Source organism: Peromyscus eremicus, chromosome 8a (assembly GCF_949786415.1).
Source record: "Peromyscus eremicus chromosome 8a, PerEre_H2_v1, whole genome shotgun sequence".
NCBI lineage: Eukaryota > Metazoa > Chordata > Mammalia > Rodentia > Cricetidae > Peromyscus > Peromyscus eremicus.
In genome coordinates this window covers 87,533,645-87,554,706 of record NC_081423.1, presented here as the reverse complement: position 1 = coordinate 87,554,706, position 21,062 = coordinate 87,533,645, and the positions used below count along the sequence as shown (strand labels likewise).

Genomic DNA, 21,062 nt, shown 5'->3' with positions numbered 1-21,062 from the left:
TTTCTGACATCAGAATTTCAGTGTCTAAGAGCCATTTTTAAAAGATATATAGCATCATCTTTTTTTTATAGTGCCTTCTTATTTGGAGGCTGTATTTTCTCTTAGTTCTGAAAATAGTTAACAATTCCAAGCTAGGTGTGGCACATACCTATAATTCAAGCCCTGGAGAGGCTAAGGCTGGAGGATCAAAACTTCTAAGCTAGCCTGGACTACAAAGCAAGATTCTGATTCAAAATTTTTTTTATTATTTTCCTCTATAAAATGTTATCTTCACATTGCTTTATTCTATTTAATGTCTATGTCCACATACTATAGTGATTCTTCAAATAAGTCTTGATTAGTTGCTCACGTGAAATAGGAAGGGACTAAAAAGCTGAATAGGAACATGGATAGCTGTAGTAATTTTATCTGGGTTGTTTAGCAATCTAATGACTACATTAGTGTAACTTTTTAATTAGGTTTCTCAAAAAATATTTTCCTAATTTTCTGCCTAAAGGCCCAACCGTACCAATATTCTGAGAGCCCAGTAAGATAAACAAAAGAGAAAACACCTGGGGTCCAATACTTCTATTTTAGCACAGGACTCCTTCCCTTAACTGTCTTTGATTTCTTTCAGACTGAAGAGTATGTAAAGAATAAATTTTTGACCTTTGCCAGAGTCATAAGTGGGAATAGAAGCCTCTGATGAGTGGCTGGCTAGTTAAGTTTTAAGATGACATCCCTGAAATTCAACACTTCTCTATCTGCTTTTAACCAAATCCCCCTCCCACTCCTGTCTCTACAAGCTGTCAGTCTTAAGCTTTCTGAGACCTCTAGAGGATGAATCACACAGCTTTGTTTATTTCTACTGCTACGGAACTTAGAGTTCAGTTTCAATGATGTATATATCTCCAGGTCCTAACAATACATGGAGGCTTCCATTTCTAATCCCCTGTACTGATCTTTCAGTAGGTTTCTGGAATGAACAAAAGTAGAAGGGCAGACTCACCCATCCTTTATTCCTGATAATATGTCAACTACTGCATACTCAAAACTGGATCAGGTAGTTATATTCTAAATCTTGGAAATAACTCTTTTATTGCTTAATTTCTTATTAAAATTCAATTTGTTCTTACAGATTTGAAAACTACTGTAATTGACAAATCTCAGAGAAAATAATTTCATGTACCTATATCCATGACATCTAATAAAACTTGTTTCCAATCTTTATTGTTTAATATTAGTTTTATACATTAGGATATTTCTTCAAGTATTTAGTCAGCCTTGGTTGGCTACTCATATTTAAGAAGAGAGGAGTAATAACAATTACTACAGTTTTCACACTAATTTTCTTGTTAGAAAATACATGTTCTCATTTTCTTTTTTAAGTAGGAATATGTTTACAGACTAAAAGTGAACATGCAAATAAATCCCTATCATTTGCAATATTACAGATCATTTAAAAATGACTAAGTATTCCTAGTATTGGTAAAACTTCAAAAATAGCCACGTCTTTTTCTAACAGGCCTCCAGCCCTTAGCACAATTGACACCATAATAGACGTTATTTATTATTTGGTCCATAAAACAGCACATAGATGGTACCACCTGCCAAAATGAAAACAAAGACCATAGTGTTGGGAAAAGTCATTAAATAACCTTGCATTTTGACTTCTGTAGTTCCACTTCTGGCTAACTGTTTTTGCTAACTGAAGTATGTCAACCCACGATACAACTGTGCTTCAAAGCTCACCTTGAGAAAGATTGGGGTTACACTGGGACACCAAAGACTCAGTATAGTCTCTGGCTGGCAGATGAAGGTTTTCTATGCTTAAACACCTGTCCCAGCACTCTTCTGTGGTAAAAACCCCACAACGTTTTCCAAAACATAAAATTCTATACAAAACAAAACAGTATAGCTCTAAAATATAGAAGAACAAAGTTGAGGGGGAAAGGGTATAGAATTATGGAGTAAATGGCCCTGGAGCTTTTACAGGAACAACACACCAATATAGCTATCAGTTGTATTTTCAGTTTTTATTCTCTTGGTGATCACTTCACTTACTTAATACTATTTATTTAGGTGTTTACATCTAACATAATATATTTCAGATACTTATTCTTAGCACTGAGAATACAGCATTAACCAAAGTAACCAAAAGGTTGTGCTATTATGAAACATTCATTCTAAAGAAAGAATATAAACAGAATAAATACAAAGATGATAAGCACTGAAAAAAAGAAGTAAGAGAATGGAAGATGCTTATGCAATTTTGAATGAATTATGAAAGACATCAGAAATTTCAGTGGTGTGGACTGCTTTTACATGTTCACTTCAACAAGTTAATCAATATACTGCATTCAACCACAGCTACCTCACCTCGCCAGTTCCTTAGCTCATCCTGTTTCCTCAGACTGGAAGCCTCTGTGTCCTCATTCAAATGGGTCTCAGCTGAACTGCTGCTCAAAAGCCTAAAAGCTTAACCAGGCCTAGTTCCTGGTCCTCATGCCTTAAATACCTTTCTGCTTTCTGCCATCACTTCCTGGGATTAAAGGCGTGAGTCACCATGCCTGACTGTTTCCAGTGTGGCTTTAAATTCACGAGATCCGGATGGATCTCTGCCTCCCAAGTGATAGGAATAAAGGCATGTGTGCCACCATTTCCTGGCCTCTATGTCTATCTAGTGGCTGATCTGTTATCTGACCCCAGATAAGTTTATTAGGGTGCATAATATTTTGGGGAACACAATATCACCACACTAAACCTCTGAAAACTGTGAGCCAGCCCCAATTAAATGTTTTCCTTTATAAATGGTCATGGTGTCTCTTCACAGCAATATAACACTGACTAAGATAGCTACCTATGTCATAACCAACCTCTAGGTTTCTTCCAGGACCTCCCTATCCACCAACCCATGGGTCCCTCTCATGCCATATCCAACTTTTCAACACAGCCAGATCTACCCCAACACTCCAGGATTAGAGCAGGAGGCACATCCTGTACACCAACTCAGTCCCTTCTGTCCACCTGATTTCATTACACTCAAGCCATTTCTGACCTTTAGACTCAACCTACCTACACATCTACTCTTCTAACTCAACCTACTCTATCATTTTCAGATTTAGAACTACCAAAAGCAGTCCATATGTCCAGATCTCATTGCAAATACAATGGATCAAGTCAGTGTCTTCTCTCCAAAACCTACCAGTCTTGTAGAAATATTTGTCAATGTGAATTACCTAGATGAACCTCAGTACACAGAATTTAAAACAAAAATCATAAACTTCATTGCTGTGGAATAATCCTCTTGTACATTGTAAAGATTTGTCAGTCAAATTAGTTTAATAAACTGCTGATTGGCCAGCAGCCAGGCAGGAAATATAGGCAGGGCGACGAAACTAAGGATGATGGGAAGAAGGGTAGAGTCAGAGAGTCACTGGCAAATACAGAGAAGCAAGATGAGAATGTCATACTGAGAAAAAGTACCAAGCCATGTGGTTAAACATAGATTAGAATTATGGATTAATTTAAGTATAAGAGCTAGTTAGTAATAAACCAGAGCTATCAGTTGAGCATTTATAATTAATATAAGCCTCTGTGTGGTAATTTGGGAAGTGTCTGCCAGGTATTTGGGAAGTGGCCAGCAGGGGAAAAACATCCAACTACACTTCATCAAAGAATCCAGGACTTCAAAGAAGACACAAGAAACTGCTCAATGAAATTAAGGAAAGCCGGGCGGTGGTGGCGCACACCTTTAATCCCAGCACTCGGGAGGCAGAGCCAGGCAGATCTCTGTGAGTTCAAGGCCAGCCTGGGCTACCAAGTGAGTTCCAGGAAAGGCGCAAAGCTACACAGAGAAACCCTGTCTCAAAAAAAAAAAAAAAAAAAAAAAAAAAAAAAAAAAAAAAATTAAGGAAAAAGAACTTAAGAGAATAAAACCTAAATGACAACCAAGAAAACACAAATATTGATGGCAATGATGAAAACAACCTATGACTTGAAAATGGAATTCAAAAGGAGACAGAAACATATGAAGACTCAAGCTGCAAAGGGCCATAGATTATCTATGGATGCCCGGGGTCTGGGCCACAATGTGTGGCCATGTTGGTGTCTGAGGGCCATGCCACCCCTGGGGCCTTGATGATCTGGGTGGCCTGCAATGCCACACAGGGCCATGGTGTCATCCAGGCCCAGGCTGCTGCTACGGGCCATGTCTGGGTCTGTGGCCCAGCAGCAGCTAGGGTCTGGGTTCATGTCCCTGGCTCCTGTTGCCACAGGCGTAACACAATTTGTGAAACGGTCTTATTAATAAAAAACCCAGAGCCAGGTATTGTATTGGGGTTAAAAACCTGAAAGATCAGAGGAATAGGAAAAGCCAAAGACAACCTCACCTCAGTCTCCAAAGAGACCTACTTCCTATATACCCACGCCTATATGCCTTTCTGTTCTACCATCTCACTTCCTCTTCCTGCCCAGCTCTGTCACTTCCTGTCTGTCTGTACAGACCTCCAGACCTTTATGGTTATTGCTGAGATTAAAGGCATGTGTCACCATGCCTGGTTCTGTTCCCAGTGTGGCCTTGAACTCACAGAGATCCATACGATCCCTGCCTCCGGAGTGATAGGATTAAAGGTGTGTGATACCATTGCCTGACCTCTATGTTTACTATAGTGGCTGGCTTTTTCCTCTGATCCTCAGATAAACTTTATTAGGGTGCACAATATATTGGGGACACAATACATCACCACAACTAGGGGCTAAGCAGATGCCCAGCATCTGGACATCCACCTGAGACGATGTTGGTGTCTGAGGGCCTTGCTGCTATTTGGGCCATACTGATTTGGGTGGCCTGTGCTGCCACCAGGACCATAGTGATGTCCAACCTGAGGTGCTGCTGAGGGCATGTCTGGGTCAATGTTCCTGCTGCATCTGGGGTCTGTGATAATGTCCATGCCCTATGTTATCACAGGGGGTAATAGCAACCATAAACTGAGCTGGCCCCATCCCTCACTGGCCTGGGATAGCTGACCCTGGCCCTCGCTAAACACTGCAGCAGGAGAATTGCCCCCCACCCACACTTAGGAGATAGCCCCACCCCTAATCATGGGCTTAGAAGAGCTGGCTCTGTCCCTCACCTGAGGAGGCGATCCCAGTGTCCCTGAATGACCAGCTCAGCTACCACCCTCATCCTGGGCCTTGGGTTGGCCCACCCTAACATCTACCCCATCTATGACCTGATGGAGCTCTTAAAGGAATTAGGGTCAACAACAGGGTATCCAAGAGGAGTTTCAGTGAGACTTCAGTGATGATGGTGTGCCAGAGGCCTTGAACCAGATCAATGACTCACTGCAATGAACATTTTGTGGGTGGGGCTAGTTGGACAACAGAGTATGCTGCATGACACTCCGAAGCATCCAATTACACGAGGATGAATGAAGAGGTGCTGGAAAGACAGAGGATGAGGTGGGGTTTTTTTGTTTGTTTATTTGTTTTGTTTTTAATTAATTTGGGGGGGCATGCTGCAGGGGTGAGGGGCAGATATGGAGTGACTTGGAGGTGAGTGAGTTTGGGGTGCATGTTGTGAAATTCCAAAAGAATCAATAAAGAATTATGTTTAAAAAAAAAAAAAAACATAACAAAACCTCACCACCAAGCAGGAGAAGCCCCCTTTTGTGTTGTCAGTCAAGGTTGTCCAAAAGACTACAAAACCATTATAGACTATTGATGTTGCCCTTGTTTGCCCCCCACTCCTCCAGAGGAAGAAGATAAGTCCCTGTCGCTGAAGACACCATGCACTTCAGGCAGACACAGGGTCCAAAGGCCCTTTAGCTCGAACTGACTTAAATGCTTCCCCCCTTAGGAAGCATTCATGGTGCTAGAAGGTGCCATGCAAGCTTCCAAAGGAGGGAAGCAATCAACAGTCTTACCCAGCTCTGATACCTATGAACCACAACCAGTATGGCACAATAACCCTAAGGGTGCAGTAGTGGCAAGCATACCTTGCCAGTAACCAACAGGTCTCTAACTGGATTTAAGACCCACTCACCAAGAGTGAAGTTATGCCTAATATGGAAACCTGTCCAACTACCCAGAGCGAGTACAGTCATGGATCTTAGAGGAGAACCTGTAATACACCTACAACTTACGTATAAGATTTTTTTAAAGGTAGTTAATAGTATGATTACTAAACCAGCATGATCCCTAACTACTCTCTAAATATTTGTTCTTATACCCACAGATAAATGTAGTCCTCATCTCTGATCAAGAAAACTTCCCTTTGCAACAGATGGAGACTATTACAGAAAACCACAACCAATCACAATGCAGAGTTATGGAGCTTAGTCCTGATGAATAACAAAACAACTACCACACCTAAGGCTCATGAAACATTTTAGAAGAATGGATGGAAAATTATAAGATCCTGAGGATTAGGAAGTTCACTGTGAGACTGTATCTCCTAGTAATGTCAGAAGCTATATTTATTCATAAAGCTTCACCAACATGACTGCCTAAATATGAGCTAATAAGGACAGCAGACATGTCAAAGTCTACACAAAGAACTACAGGCAACTAAAGAATGCTGAGAATAGAAGAAACAGCGTACCTCAGGGAAGAGCATACCAATTGGTTCAGTCCTAAAAACATCCATATAAGCAAAATTATACATATTGAACAGTTCTTATTTAGTGTATATATATACAAATATATATACATATCTATACAAACACATATATGTATATATATACACACACATATATATATTAGAAAATATGGGAGGGTTTAGCAGAAGGAAAGGTGCTGTGGTATGGTCTTTCTGTACACTGTGAACATGTTTTGCTCTCATTGGTTGATAAATAAAGCTGTTTGACCAATGGCGAGGCACAATAAGGTTAGGCTGGTACATTCAAACTGAAGATGGAGATGAAGAAGAAGGATGGAGTCAGAGCAGACACGATCCAGCTGCCACATGGCAATACATAGATTAATAGAAATGGGTTAATTTAAGATGGAAAGAGCTAGTTAGCAAGAAGCCTGAGCCATAGATCAAACAGTTTGTAATTAATGTTAAGTCTCTGACTGGTTATTCAGGTACTGGCAAGCAGGAAAGATTTATCGGGCTATAGAAAGGGAAGGAGGAAATGATGTGATTATATTATAATCATGAAAATAAAAAACTGAATAGTAGCCAGATCAGAAAAAAAATAATAAAAAAGCAAAAAAAAAAAAACCCACAAAACCAACTTAAATAGAAAAGGGAAATAAGATTGGGCAGCGGTGGCACACACCTTTAATCCCAGCACTCAGGAGGCAGAGCCAGGTGGATCTCTGTGAGTTCGAGGCCAGCCTGGTCTACAAAGCGAGATCCAGGCACCCAAACTACACAGAAACCCTGTCTCAAAAAATCCCCATAAAGAGGGGGGTGGGGGAGCCGGGAATAAGTAGGAAGATTCTAAAAGAATACAGCAATTTTACCATTTCTTTTCAGACAGCTATGACAACAAATATTATATTGATGAAAAATTTTAAAGCCAGTATGTGGGGGCTGGAGTTGTAGCTCAGTTGGGAGACTACTGGTCTAGCATTCATGAAGTCCTGGGTACAATTCCCACCCTGTACCACATAAACTGTATGTGGTGGTGCACACCTGTAATCTTATATTTAGGAAGAGGCCACAGAACCAGAAGTTCAAAGTCAGCCTCAGTTATATAGTTGGAAGTCAGTCTAAGCTACATGAGACTGTCTTTAAAAAAAAGAAAAGAAGAGAAGAGAAAAGAAAGGAAGAGATAGAGCGATAAAGAGGAGAGAGGAAGAGGAAAAGCCAGGATGTGATTATACTCCAACAAATGATGGTGTTAAAATTTTACTTTGATACTTTCCAAAAGTAGTATCTAGACATTTATAATTAATGTTGGAAAAAATTTTAAAGTCTTAATATCATTTTAAAAAGAGACTTGAGGCCTTTTTGATTACATCAATAAACTCTAAATGAGAAATTAACAATACCTAAAAGAAACCCAGCAAAATCCCAGTCCCCAAATGAAGTATGAAGGAATAGCTGACACTGAAATTTTTTTACCTTGCCCAGAGCGGCTTTGGCGAGAATCTACACTCGACTGTCTTCGATCCGGTGGTTCCTCGCTTCCTCCATCTGCATTAAGTTAAAAATAGCATGAACAGATAATGAGTTTGACCTAACTCGGGAGACATCTGTATCATGAAACTACTATGTGTATGACTTATTTTCATTTCTTATAATTTGTATCATTAAAATATTTGAGGATTTCCCTATGTAAACCAATGGCTCTTGTCCTTATTCTTGTAGAGACTGATTTAAAAAAGCTCAATGGAGGTAGAAGTGCTTTTTCTGCTCCACCATATATACACATGAAGGAATAAAGAAATTTTATTGAAGTTCATTCACTGCATTGTAGCTTAGAATGCCTAAATGATAGACAATTGCTTGCCTAAAATATGTCAAATAATTTCAAGGACTGTATGCTTCACTAGAGTAAAATTATATTTACATGTTTCATAATATATTTAAAAAAACAACAAACAGATGATTCAATAAAAAAAATCAATAAACATGCAAGTGATTCAATAAGAGATAAAAGCAGACAAATTCTGAGGATATTTTACCCATGATTTTTTAAATTATATGGAAATATCCATTCATTATCTGCATTTTCATTTTTCAAGAAACAAGAATACCTCGTATTACAATTTTAAAAAAGCTACAACAAATTTACATTCATAAATAATTCCATTTGTTATACAGAAACAAAATAACCCATGGCAAATAAAGCACAAAAATGAAATCAATAGATTAAGAATTCCATAAAGCATATGTAAAATTAAAACAAAACAAAACAAACAGTCTAAAATCTAGGCTTGGTGGCACATGTCTATACTCCTAGGACTCAGGAGGTGGAGCAGAGAGAATGTAGAGAGATTAAATTGCTTCAGGTCAACCTGGATAACATAGAATACCAGGTCAGCCTGAGTTAAATTCCAAACAAACAAACAAACAAATCAGCCTAAATAAAGCTAAAGCTTTAACATAGTGGCCTAAACTTACAAACTTTTCACTTCAATCAAATTTAAAATATACTTAAGATTCAGTAGCTTGCTTTATTTTATGCAACCACTTATTTCTAACTGAATAGAAATAAGAAGTAACAACTATAAGCAGGTTTAAAAAGCATGACTCTTTTTTTTTTTCCATATATGCTCTAGGGATAAAATCCAGGTCCTTGTGCTTGTAAGGCAAACATTTTACTGACTGAACTATCTCCCCAGTCTTGCTTTAACTTATTATTCTCAGCTAAATAAGATTAAAATAATCAAGGCTGGGTTAAAAATGCTCTTCTCAGCTACTCTGTCCTTTCATGAGTGTTTCCCTAGCTTAAGTCTTTCTGCTGAGCTTTAGCCCCACATAACTGATGTTGTCCCTTCCATCTCTACCTGGAGGGTTGCCAGGCATCTAAAACACTACACAGTCAGGACCACAACCTGGAACTCTCCCCACATTTCTTCATGCTCCTGTTTGACCAAGTGCTACCACCAGCTAGCTATAGCTAGGAAGACCAGACCTGGGAGTCACCATGGCCTTTCCTTCTGTCTCACCCTTCAAACTGAAGGTGCACCCTCTCCTTGCTTTTACCCCACCACCTTTATCTGAGCCATCACCATACCCTCTTAGGTTATTGTAAACATTTCCTTACCCGTCTATCTGCCACGTGGACCTGCACCTGGTGCAGTGTCCCCAAAATGATTTCTTCAGCTGAACTTCTTGTTCTCTACTCTCCATCCTAACTGAAATGTTTAACATGTGTGCATCTCTGCCTCTTATTTTAAGATGCAATATTGCAGTAGCTGGGCATGGTGGTGTCTGCCTTTAATCACAGCATTCAGGAGACAGAGGCAGGAGGATTTCTGGGTTTGAGGCCAGCCTGATCTACAAACAGAGTTCTAGGACAGCAGGGCTATATAGAGAGACCTTGTCTTAAAAAACAACAACAACAACACGAAAACTAAAAACAAGATTAATGTTGCTTATCCTGAACACAAGACTCTCTCCATTCAGCTTTATGCGTAGCATGCTCTGCAGTACTGTCTTCACTCCAGCCCCTTGGTTTTCTTTAGATCTTTCTTCTTACCATTTTTCCTCTCACCAATTGCCCTGGCCCAGAATATTCTTTCTCTTGTAAACCCCCTCCTTTCTTGTAATCTGAGTTCTAATGAATCTTGTTCAGGGCTATTTGCCTGGACATCTTTGGGCAGAGCAAACCTTTCCATGACCCTGGGCAGTTCTCCTTCACAAGTCATACAGCTGTAATCTTAAAAAGCATTACTCTTGTTCTGTCATCTATTCTACTTCCTTCTGTCCTGAGAGCTTGTCTTTTTAAATACATGGCCTGTTTTTTAATTATTTTTATAGAAATAAAGTTTTTAAGAGTATATTTTACCCTATGTTAAGACTTAATACTAATTAGCCAGGTGGTAGTGGCGCATGCCTTTAATCCCAGTACTCAGGAGGCAGAGGCAGGTGGATCTCTGTGAGTTTCAGACCAGCCTAGTCTACAAAGTGAGTTCCAGGACAGCCAGGGCTACAAAGCTACACAGAGAAACCCTGTCTTGTAAAACAAAACAAAAGACTTAACTGTAATTAAATTCATATATATCAAGCATATTTATCAATTTTTGTTCTTCTGCAGAAAGAAGCCAAACAACAGAGAAGAGGGCCATGAAATACTCTCTTAAGGGTGTGACAGCAAAGGCACTCATAAACTCCTAACAGTTGGTGCTGCCTGTATAAGGCTGCACAGGACTGAGACAGGAAAAAATGCGGGCCATAGATAGGGGAGAGGCACATGGGTTCCCACCTTATTCAGGATGTTAAAAGCAGTCAAGGGCTGCTGGATGAGAGGAAGGCACTGTCCTCCATCATACTGCTTGATTAGTTATTCATGCTCCAGGGCAACAGCCTCATACCCATGTCCCATTTGAGTGGCCCTGGTTAAATCAGTAGGTCACAAAGCAAAATTAAAACAAAACAAAAAGAAAAGTGGGATGGGGGCTTGGTGGGAAGAAGGTGAAGTACTGATGGGGTGGGGGAGAAAATAAGAGAGGGTGAAGAAATGAGTATGTTACATACATGTATGAATTGTCAAAGGATAAAATAATTTAAAAACTAAAGAGAATCTTTTTAAAACCTCATTATTTTTAAGAAAATGTACATATTTATATCCTTTTAACTCTATGTTAAAGAAAAACAATTTTACAGATTCTTTTTATAAGGCTTGATATTTTATTTATTGTGGATTTTTGAGACAAGATTTCTCTGTATAGCCCTGGCTGTCCTGGAACTCATTTTGTAGACCAAGTTGTGCTGGAACTCAGTGATCTGCCTGTCTCTGAGTGCTAAGATTAAAGGCTGTGCCACCACAACTGGCAAGGCTTGATATTTTAACTGACCAACTCAAAGTCAGAATGTGGTGTTGTTTTTAACAACCTCAGATGTTCATGAATTAATATCCAATATGCCCCCAAATCTTACAGACTTCTGTTTAACTTGTATTTCTCTTATTAATAGTGAAACTAGGGCTGAGATGATGGACAAGTGGGTAAGGCACTTGTTACATTAGAACAGGACCTGAATCCCCAGAACCCATATAAAAGCCTGGTACATGCCTATTAACTGTAGCTCTGATTTAGGCAGAGGCATGCCAATCCTGAGGGCTTAGTCACCAGCCAGCCTAGCTAAAACAGTGAGCTTCCAGTTGAATTGGACACCCTGTTGCAAAAAAAAAGTAAGGTGGAAAGGCAATTAAGGAAGATGTCTTAATGTTTGGCTTCCTCACAGGCACAGATGAGTGCTCACAGGTATGTTATGTGTGCGCATGTATAGGCATCTGTGTACTCTCTTCTAAAAGTTAACAACCTAAAAAAGTAAATGAATTTATTAAAAAACTAGTGAAGTTGAATGTATTTTACTGGTTATTTGGTGGTTGTGTAATCTTGTTTATATCCTTATTTTTGACACTTGGTGTGTGCGAGGCAGGGAGGTAGGGCACTAGTATTATTAAGCTCAGGCAGCCAGGACCTCGTACGTGCTCAGTGAAACACTATATGCTGAGTGACATCCCCAGCCCGTTGCCACATCCTCTAACCTTTGTAATCATTGCAACTGCTATTTCATTTTCTCAGACTGAGTTCTAGACCGTTGTTTTTAGTTTTTAGTAGATTGATTAATCAATAGTGACTTGGTATGAATTTCTTTACATTTTTCTGTTTAAGGTTCAGGAGTTTCTTTTGATACGTATGATTAGATATTCAGCCATTGTCTAATACCATTTTATCATCACATTTCTATTTCTCTTCTTGAACTCCAATGGCAAAAATGTTAACCTTTTGTTTCTGTCCTGCACATCCCTGAGGCTCCCCATTTGTTTGTTTTTAGATTTTGTTATTTTGGGGGTTTAGGTTTTGATACTTTGTATTTACATAGTTTCAAGGTCATAGATTCCTGTTCTGTCTCTAGTCTGCTAATGAGCCTACCAAGTATACTTTTTCTTTGGTTACTACATTTTAGTTCTAAAATTCCTATTCAATTCCTTTTTATGTATTTATTTTCTCATTAAAATTTTTGTCTATTCATTTTGAGAAGGTTCATATACTGCTGTTGAAACATTTTTTTATAGCTGACATCTTTGTCTAGTCATTTCACTGACTCAGCCTGGTATTAACATCTCTCATCTTTTCCCTTACAAACTGGCATTTCCTAGTTCTCTTTACATCACCTTTAGATGTAATTTGTTAATCTTTGTGTGTAATTTTAGATTATATTTGAACTTAAATTATGATTCTTCAAGTCTTATTTAATCTACTGGGAAATGTCAGCTCCACTTCTGAAAGCTTTTATTCACAGTTCTAGTCCCATCTATCTTACCTATATGCCACCCAGGAGTTGGTCTGTATTCTGGTCAGTGATCTCTTAGAGCAATACTGAAAAGTTTTTGGAATGATAATTTCGGTCAGATCCATACTGTAAAGCTCAGATGTGAACCTTGGTGTTCATACCTTTCTGAGCTTCTTTTCCTGAGATAGCTTTCTCTACAATCTTTTCAGTATTTTCCAGCTTCCTGGCACTCCTGGAAAATGAGCTGTAGTAACCAACAGCTCCACTAATAGAGTAGGTTCTCCTCTCAGAATTTTTTTCTTACATGGGTTCCCACTGTCGTTAACAAGGTGGGAGGATAGGGCAAGAAGAAGAGAAAACATGGGAGATTAGAGAGGACTTGTCCATGGTCTGTTTCAGCATGAGTACTCTTTTCCCTCTTCAAATCAGCACTAGAACGCTCCTATTAAAGATGTCTGTCTGTCCCTGGAGCTGTTTAGCTGCAGTAAGCTCTAATGAGCAGATATCAGAGGAAAAGAAAATTCTGAATTCATGAATGGTTCCAATTTCCCCCAAAATCTTCCCATTGTTCCTTCCTTTTCAGTCCTCAGAGAGTTATTCCATGCACTGTGTCAAGGATAGCTGCACTTACAACAGGAAAGACAAGTTAAACTAGGGTGACCCCCATCTCATGTGGACCTGGATCTTGCCTCAACTTCCTATTATGATATTGTCAATCTTTTTATTGTGTCTTCTAAACACCAACCCCCTATTTATGGCAGGGTAGGAATCTGTCTACCTGTCTCTATCATCTGTCCCTATTTATCAAATTTCCAGAGCATATTAACAGACCCATTCAATATAGACTTAAGCTCCAGGAACACTTTAGCAGACCCAAGGTGTGGATTATAACATGAAACACAGGCACACACACATGCAGTCACACATACTAGTTTCCAGCATCAATATCAAGTACCTCACAATAGACTTTAACTCCAGCTCCAGGGGATCTAATACCTTCTGACCTCCACAGGCAACTGCACTAAATTTTTTTAAATTCAAGAGAGGAAATGAGACTAGGAAATCTTAGGGAACAAGTTATGGTACTTTTAACATTATACACACACACACACACACACACACACACCAAAGCATGAAGCTATTTAGAGTTAGAAAAACAATCATGAAATTTCTCCTTATAAATACAAAAATTTTAGATAATCAGAGAATTTGTTAATCAATATACTAAGTAAAATTCAGTAATAATCCACAAATAATATGAAACAATGTCTTCAATACTAAAAAACACTATTAAAAGGTTTTCTATTCCCATTATTTCATAGAGGAAAGTATTTAAAAAAATCACTGCACAAGATACAGTTTTTAACTGAGGGATATGTAAACAATAAAACAGTCTTAGAAAAATAGGAATATTCAATATTTAGTGATTTCCTATGATGGCCATCAAGTTATAGAAAGACTTACAGTAATAAGATGACTGGGATGGAGCAATAGCTCAGCAGTTGAGAGCATTGGCTGCACTTCCAGAGGACTCCAGGTTCAATCCCTACACAACAGCTACTACACAATGGCTCACTACATCTATAACTCCAGCCCCAGGGGAACAACATCTTTTTATTGAAGAATGGCACAAACGCAAGTTCCTCCTCTTCCACTGACTTTCAGGATAACTATCAAGAAGAACCAGGGCTCCTTCCTCCATATTACAGCACAGTGCACACACCTGTAAAGTACACTATTGCAATAAAGTCAGAGCAACTATTCGTATCTGTATGACATCAATGTCACAGAGTTTATTAGTCATTAATGACTGTAGGATAGATTGGACTATAAGATATTAAAATCATGCCTCTGAAAGCCCTTTCATCTTGATATCTTTATATTTGGCATGCAGTTAGTACTTTTTAAATTGCTGAATTATTTTTATAGGCCAGCTCTCAAATTAACACATTCATATAATAAAGGCAAGCTCAAGAAAAAACAGTAAGTGGTACTGATACGGTTTGGAACACAGTTTAAGGAATCCAGTGTTTTCCTGCTTGGACTACTTCTACAAAAAGAAAACATGTTTTCCACACTAATCTCAACTGTATTTTACTAAGAATTTTCCTATGGAATCCCAGACCCACCTACATCTAGGTCATTCATTCATTCATTCATTCATTCATTTGTGCTATTATGCTGTTAAAAGTTTGAACCCAGGACCTAAGCATGTACTCTTATCACTAAACTACACCCTAAGCCCTTAAGTTAGTTCTTAGAAACATTTTTCTACAGTATCTTTCCTCTAAAGAAAAAAAAATATTCTATACCAAATAAAATAAACCAATTAACAAAATGCACCTTTGTTATAGCTAATTCTTTTTATAAATGTATATTTTCAAAGCTTGCCCGAATATAAAGATGTCAAGGAGGCCAGGTAGCAGTGGCGCATGCCTTTAATCCCAGCAGTTGGGAGGCAGAGCCAGAAGGATCTCTGTGAGTTCGAGGCCAGCCTGTTCAACAGAGTGAGTTCCAGGACAGGCACCAAAACTACACAGAGAGACTCTGTCTCGAAAAACTGGGGTGTGTGTGTGTGTGTGTGTGTGTGTGTGTGTGAAGGTTTTTATATAGCCAGTTTAAAAGCTCTAATTTTTTTGAAAAGATTTTAAGTAACTTGCTTGTAATGAGTTGTTTGTTAATCTATAATTGCCTGAAGCATCCAGCATATTCCAAAACAATTTGATCTGTAGCACAAGAAAAGTTCTATTAAACTCAGAATGTTTTGACTCTGAAGCTGAAGATAAGCATCAATAATGATGACTAATGTGGTGATATATTGTCTCCCTCAACATATTGTGTACCCTAATAAACTTATCTGGAGATCAGAAGACAGAGCCAGCCACTAGATTAGACACAGAGGCCAGACAGTGGTGGCACACACCTTTAATCCTAGCACTTGAGATCTCATGCCTTTGCTTGGGAAGCACACATGCCTTTAATCTCAGGAAGTGTCATGGCTGGGTGGAGAACAGTATACAAGGCGTGAGGAGACAGGAACTAAGCAGGAGCTCAAATGAGACCACAGGGGTGAGGACTCAGGCTTTCAGTCTGAGGATTCTTGGAAACAGGATCAGCTGAGGAGTTGGTGAGATGAGGTTAGATGAGGTGAGATGAGACTTGTTCTGTTTCTCTGATCTTTCAGCTTTCACCCCAATATCTGGCTCAGGGTTTTTTGTTTGTTTGTTTATAAGACCTTTTAAGATTTGTGTTACAGACTAATAATACAAAAACAGAACAGACTTGCTAATTGTAAATGAAGCAACCACAACAATAATGTCAGTATTTTAAAAGTAGATGACTGCTTTCAAGGCATACAATGAATATGTAAAATGCCAGGCCTAACATCGAACTAAGTAAACAGAGTAAAGAAAGACAGATAGTTAGTTTACAGAAAAGTTGCTAAGACAGCACAAGAGGATCCCACAAACCCCACACCCAGTTCCCTGTATAACTATTTGTTATAACTAATGAATCAACAGGATATGTTACTATACCTAAGGTCTATATTTTGTTTAGATCCCCTTAGTTTTTAAACTAATATCTTTTTTATGGTCTAGAATACCCCTTTACATTTAGACATTATGTCTCTGTAGGATTCTCAGACTGTGACAGTTTCTTAGACTTTATTTATGGTGCTCTTTATAGTACTGAGGAATACTAATCATAAGAAGACTTTCCCTCAGTTGGAGTTTTCTGATGTCTTCCTCATTATTACCATGAGGTTATAAGTTTTTGGAAGAGGCTACATGTTATGTCCCAAAGAAACCCAGGACAAAAAGCTAACTTTGATATGCAAATTAGCAAATTAGCACATCAAAGTAGACACTGGCTACCAGGTTCTCCCAGCATAGCAAGTAACTGCTACAGTGTGCTGGCTCCTCTTAGCACCTCTCAATCCCTGCCTAAACCTTTCCAGGCCCTAAGCTTTGCTCCCCTTCCTCCAGCTTTTCTTTTCCTACATAACCCAGCCATTTTGGCCATACACTCTCTCAGCCCTGCTCTTGGCTCCTTGTTGTGGGATATTTGTACACTGTGTGAAGATGTGTCATTGTGACTGGTTTAATAAAGAGCTGAATGGCCAACAGCTAGGCAGAAAAGAACAGGTAGGACTTCCGGGAAGAGAGAGGAAATCTACGAGAAAGATGAGAGACGCCAGTGAGACACTGAGGAAGTTCGAGTACAGAATGGAAGAGAGGTTTAAAAAAAAAAAAAAAGACCAAAAAAACCTCCACATGTTAGAACATAGATTAATAGAAACTGGTTAATTTGAGTTATAAGAGCTAGCTGGGAACAAGCCTAAGCTAAAGGCCAAGCATTCATAGTAAGTCTCAGTGTCGTTATTGGCAAGCTGGCGGTCCCGAAAGAAAGCCCAGCAAGAAAGACTAACTACAGCTCCCTTTCACCTCTCTCTCCTCTTCCTCTCTTGCCTTCCCTCCCACCCCGTCTCTCTTCTCACTGCCCAGTTCAGTCTGCTGGTCATGTCTTGTCTCCTACTTTCTCTCCCAGCTCTAACTCTTCCAGATGCCTCTGGCTGTGCTCTCCCTCATATCCTCAATCATATCCAGGAGCAGTCATGTCCTCCTTTTTATTCACCACAGAGGAAAACACTTATTCTCATCGCATCCTTTGAGAGTGTGTGCTACTAAGAACATGGAACTAAATAGTGTACATACATAAACATACTCCACAGAAGTGAAAGAAAAGTGAAGCTTCAGCTTCTTAGACTGTACCAACATTAACAAAAATTGTTGTTACCTATATGACCCATACTATGTGTCAGACATCATGCTAAGTGTTCTACATATGCACATTATTCAATTTTCAGCAAAAGCCTATGAAATATACATGAATTTCCCCTTTAACAGATTACTAATGTATTTTTAAGTACAAAATCCAGAACTTAACACTAGTCCTGATATTGTCTCTCCTACACAGATTCAAATCCATTATTCTACTAGGGAACCTATATTCCTCTATCTGTTACAAACTGGAAAGGCCTGTCTATGTGTTAGAAATAAGTTCAGGGTCTCAGCAAAAAAGACCACCACTCCAATTAAAATGTCTCAACAAGGCAAAACTTCATGTCTGACCAGAAGGCTGTGCTGATACTCACCAAAGCAGAAGAACAAGCACAGAGGGACAGGAAGTTCATTTGGTTTTTATTCTAATGTAGAATAAAATGTCTTTTCCACAGTGGCTGGAGTCCAATTTCACATCTTTTGTAATTGGTTAGTTTTAAAAGAATGGTACAAAGGAAATGAAGGAAAGCAGGAAGGTGTTAGCACTTAAGTTCTGAGAATTCAGCATGGTCTCTGCGTAAACAAAAGTTTTACCAGGTAGAGGGAATTAAAATATTTGCATAAAGTGGGGTGATGTAAAGATTTGAGGTCCTTGTTGTAAACAAGTATTTTACAGTGTTTGATAGAAAAGACTAATATTTAATGTTCGTTACAAATAAAAACCAATCATTTCAAATCTCAACTTGGATATCTCAATTACTCTTTAAACTCATAATATCCAAACATGAAATTCTCTCCTTCTGCTCACTCCCTCAAACCTAACTCTATCAGAGTTCTCCATTTCAATTAATTCAAAACTGAAATCCTGATGAACAACTTGATTTGATTAAAAAGCATCTATGATTAGTAAAACATATCTCTGAAAGCAGATGTGTGGATGTTTCAAAAATTAGCTATAGAGTGAAAGATCTACCTTAAATATGGGTGTCTTCATCCCATAGGCTGAAAGGGTGAAAGAAAGGAAGGAAGGGAGGGAGGGAGGGAGGGAGGGAGGGAGGGAGGGAGGGAGGGAGGAAGTTAGTCAGTCCACTAATGTAGGTTTCCTGGCTGCCATGTCGTGAACTGCTCTGCTCTGCCATGCCTGACTTGACACATCTAAACCAGCAGTTCTCAACCTGCAGGTAGATGACCTTTTCACAGGGGTCACATATTATATATCTGCATATCAGATATTATGATTCATACCAGTCACAAAATTACAGTTAACAAGTACTAATGAAAATAATTTTATGGTTGGGTGTCACCACAATATGAGGAACTGTATTAAAGGGTCACAGCATTAGGAAGGTTGAGAACCACTTGCCTAAAGTAAACAAAATAAATCTTTCTACCCTGAAGTTGTTTCTTTCAGATATTTTGCTAAAATGTTGAAAAGCTTGATACACTCACCAAATTCTGTCCTACCATCCATCCATCCTCACCACTGCCACCACCTGCCTTGCATTATTTTAGTTTTTTTAATTAAACATATTTTTATTAATTCTTTGAAAGTTTCATACAATATATTTTGATCATATTTACCCCAATACCTCTCCCTAACTCTTCCCAGACCTACCCTCACCTCCCTACAACATTTTTTTAAATAACTCACTGAGTCCATTTTGTGCTGCCCATATACTCATGTTGTGAGGTCGCCCATTAGAGTGTGGTCAACCTTCCAAGGACCACACCCTTAAAGAAAACTGACTCTCCCTCCCCAGAAGTTATCAACTGCTTGAGCTCCTCAGGTAGGGGTAGTAGTAGGTTCATGAACACACAGTTGTCAGGCTTGATATTGGGAGGTACCCCACAACTGGCTCTGAACTTTTTATTTACCATCTCTCTATCTGTTCCCATCTCCAACGTGCATCCGTCCCTTATCCATTCTTTCTAAACATACATCTAAACACAGAGTCTAGCTGAATAGTTAATTAGAATGCAAACTGAACAGCCACATCATTTAACACTTAAAATGCTTGACAGATCTCCCATCAGAAAAGGCATAAATTCTTAACACAGCTCAGTTGCATTTAAAATCAGTGTCTTTTGTTTTCCTAACAAAGTTTCTGATCTCTCTCTCTCCCTTCAAATGTCTATACAGACACCAGAGAAATAACTCATACCTATGGAATTAGGATAGAATATTTTTCATTCCAAATTCATATTTAATAATGTAGAACTCTCAAAGACAGTAAGAAATGTTTTATCTTATTATGTCATTTTGGTTCATAATAAAATCCTTACATTCCTTCCTCTATAGACATAGAATAACAGCTGATAGACTATAACACAAATTACTAAACAATCTTATTAATAAAAAAAAAAAGAGCCAGATATTGGGGTAAAAGCTGAAAGATCAGAGAAACAGAACAAGCCACAGCCAATCTCACCTCACCAACTCCTCAGCTGATCCTGTTTCCACGAATCCTTAGACTGAAAGCCTTTGAGTCCTCACCTGAGGGTCTCAGTTGAACTGCTCTTTAGTTCCTGTTTCCTCACACCTTATATACCTTTCTCCGCCCTGGGATTAAAAGCATGTGTGCTTCCCAGTACTGGGATTAAAGGTATGTACCACCACTGCCTGGCTCTCTTTCCAGTGTGGCCTTGAACTCACAGAGATCCAGAGTGATAGAATTAAGGGTGTATGCCATCACTGTCTGGCCTCTATGTCTAATCTAGTGGCTGGCTCTGTCCTCTGACCCCCAGATAAGTTTTATTGGGTTGCACAATACATCACCACAGATCGAATGAAAACTAAACCTTCCCCTCCCCTCTCCAACCACAAGACACAACTTTTAAATATATTAACATTCACTGCCATGACCAAAGTAGTAAGTTAAAAGATCATAAATTATATAAATAAGACTCAAAGTTGTTCTTTCAAATCAACTATACCAAATAATGTTTTGGTTTCCATTGACTCTACATATGCACACACTTGGGGGGGGGGATGTACCTCAGGCTGGCTTCTAATTTGACTTCTAATTTAATTGTAGCCAAAGAAGATCATGAACTTCGAACATTCTTGTCTTCATCTTTTGAGTGCTAGGATTACAGGTACGTGGTAGCTCACCAGGTTTATGTGGTGACTAAGACTAAATCCAGTGCTTTATACATTCTAGACAAGCATTGTAGGCTATACCTCCAGTTCATATATATGTTTTTTAAAGTACTTAGCATAATGCCACACATTTGTGGGTACCTGAGTCTTAATATATTGTTTGACTATTATAATAATGGCTAAGAGAATAAAGATCTGAGATCAAAATGTTTTAAGGAAAAAATGTTTTTAAAGCTAACATGATGATATATGCAATAGAGAAAATTCAAAGTACTATTCC

The 21,062-nt window shown here is 38.7% G+C and overlaps 1 protein-coding gene across 2 annotated transcripts in view; it reads right to left on the bottom strand.

The window, feature by feature from the left end:
• The window catches only part of Tanc2 (tetratricopeptide repeat, ankyrin repeat and coiled-coil containing 2), a 304,791-nt gene that overhangs the window by 212,313 nt on the left and 71,416 nt on the right, over positions 1-21,062 (bottom strand). For both annotated transcript variants that reach the window (XM_059271952.1, XM_059271953.1), the window contains exon 3: positions 8,057-8,128. In XM_059271952.1, coding sequence (XP_059127935.1) covers positions 8,057-8,128 — 72 coding nt within the window. The remainder of the gene's footprint in view (positions 1-8,056; positions 8,129-21,062) is intronic.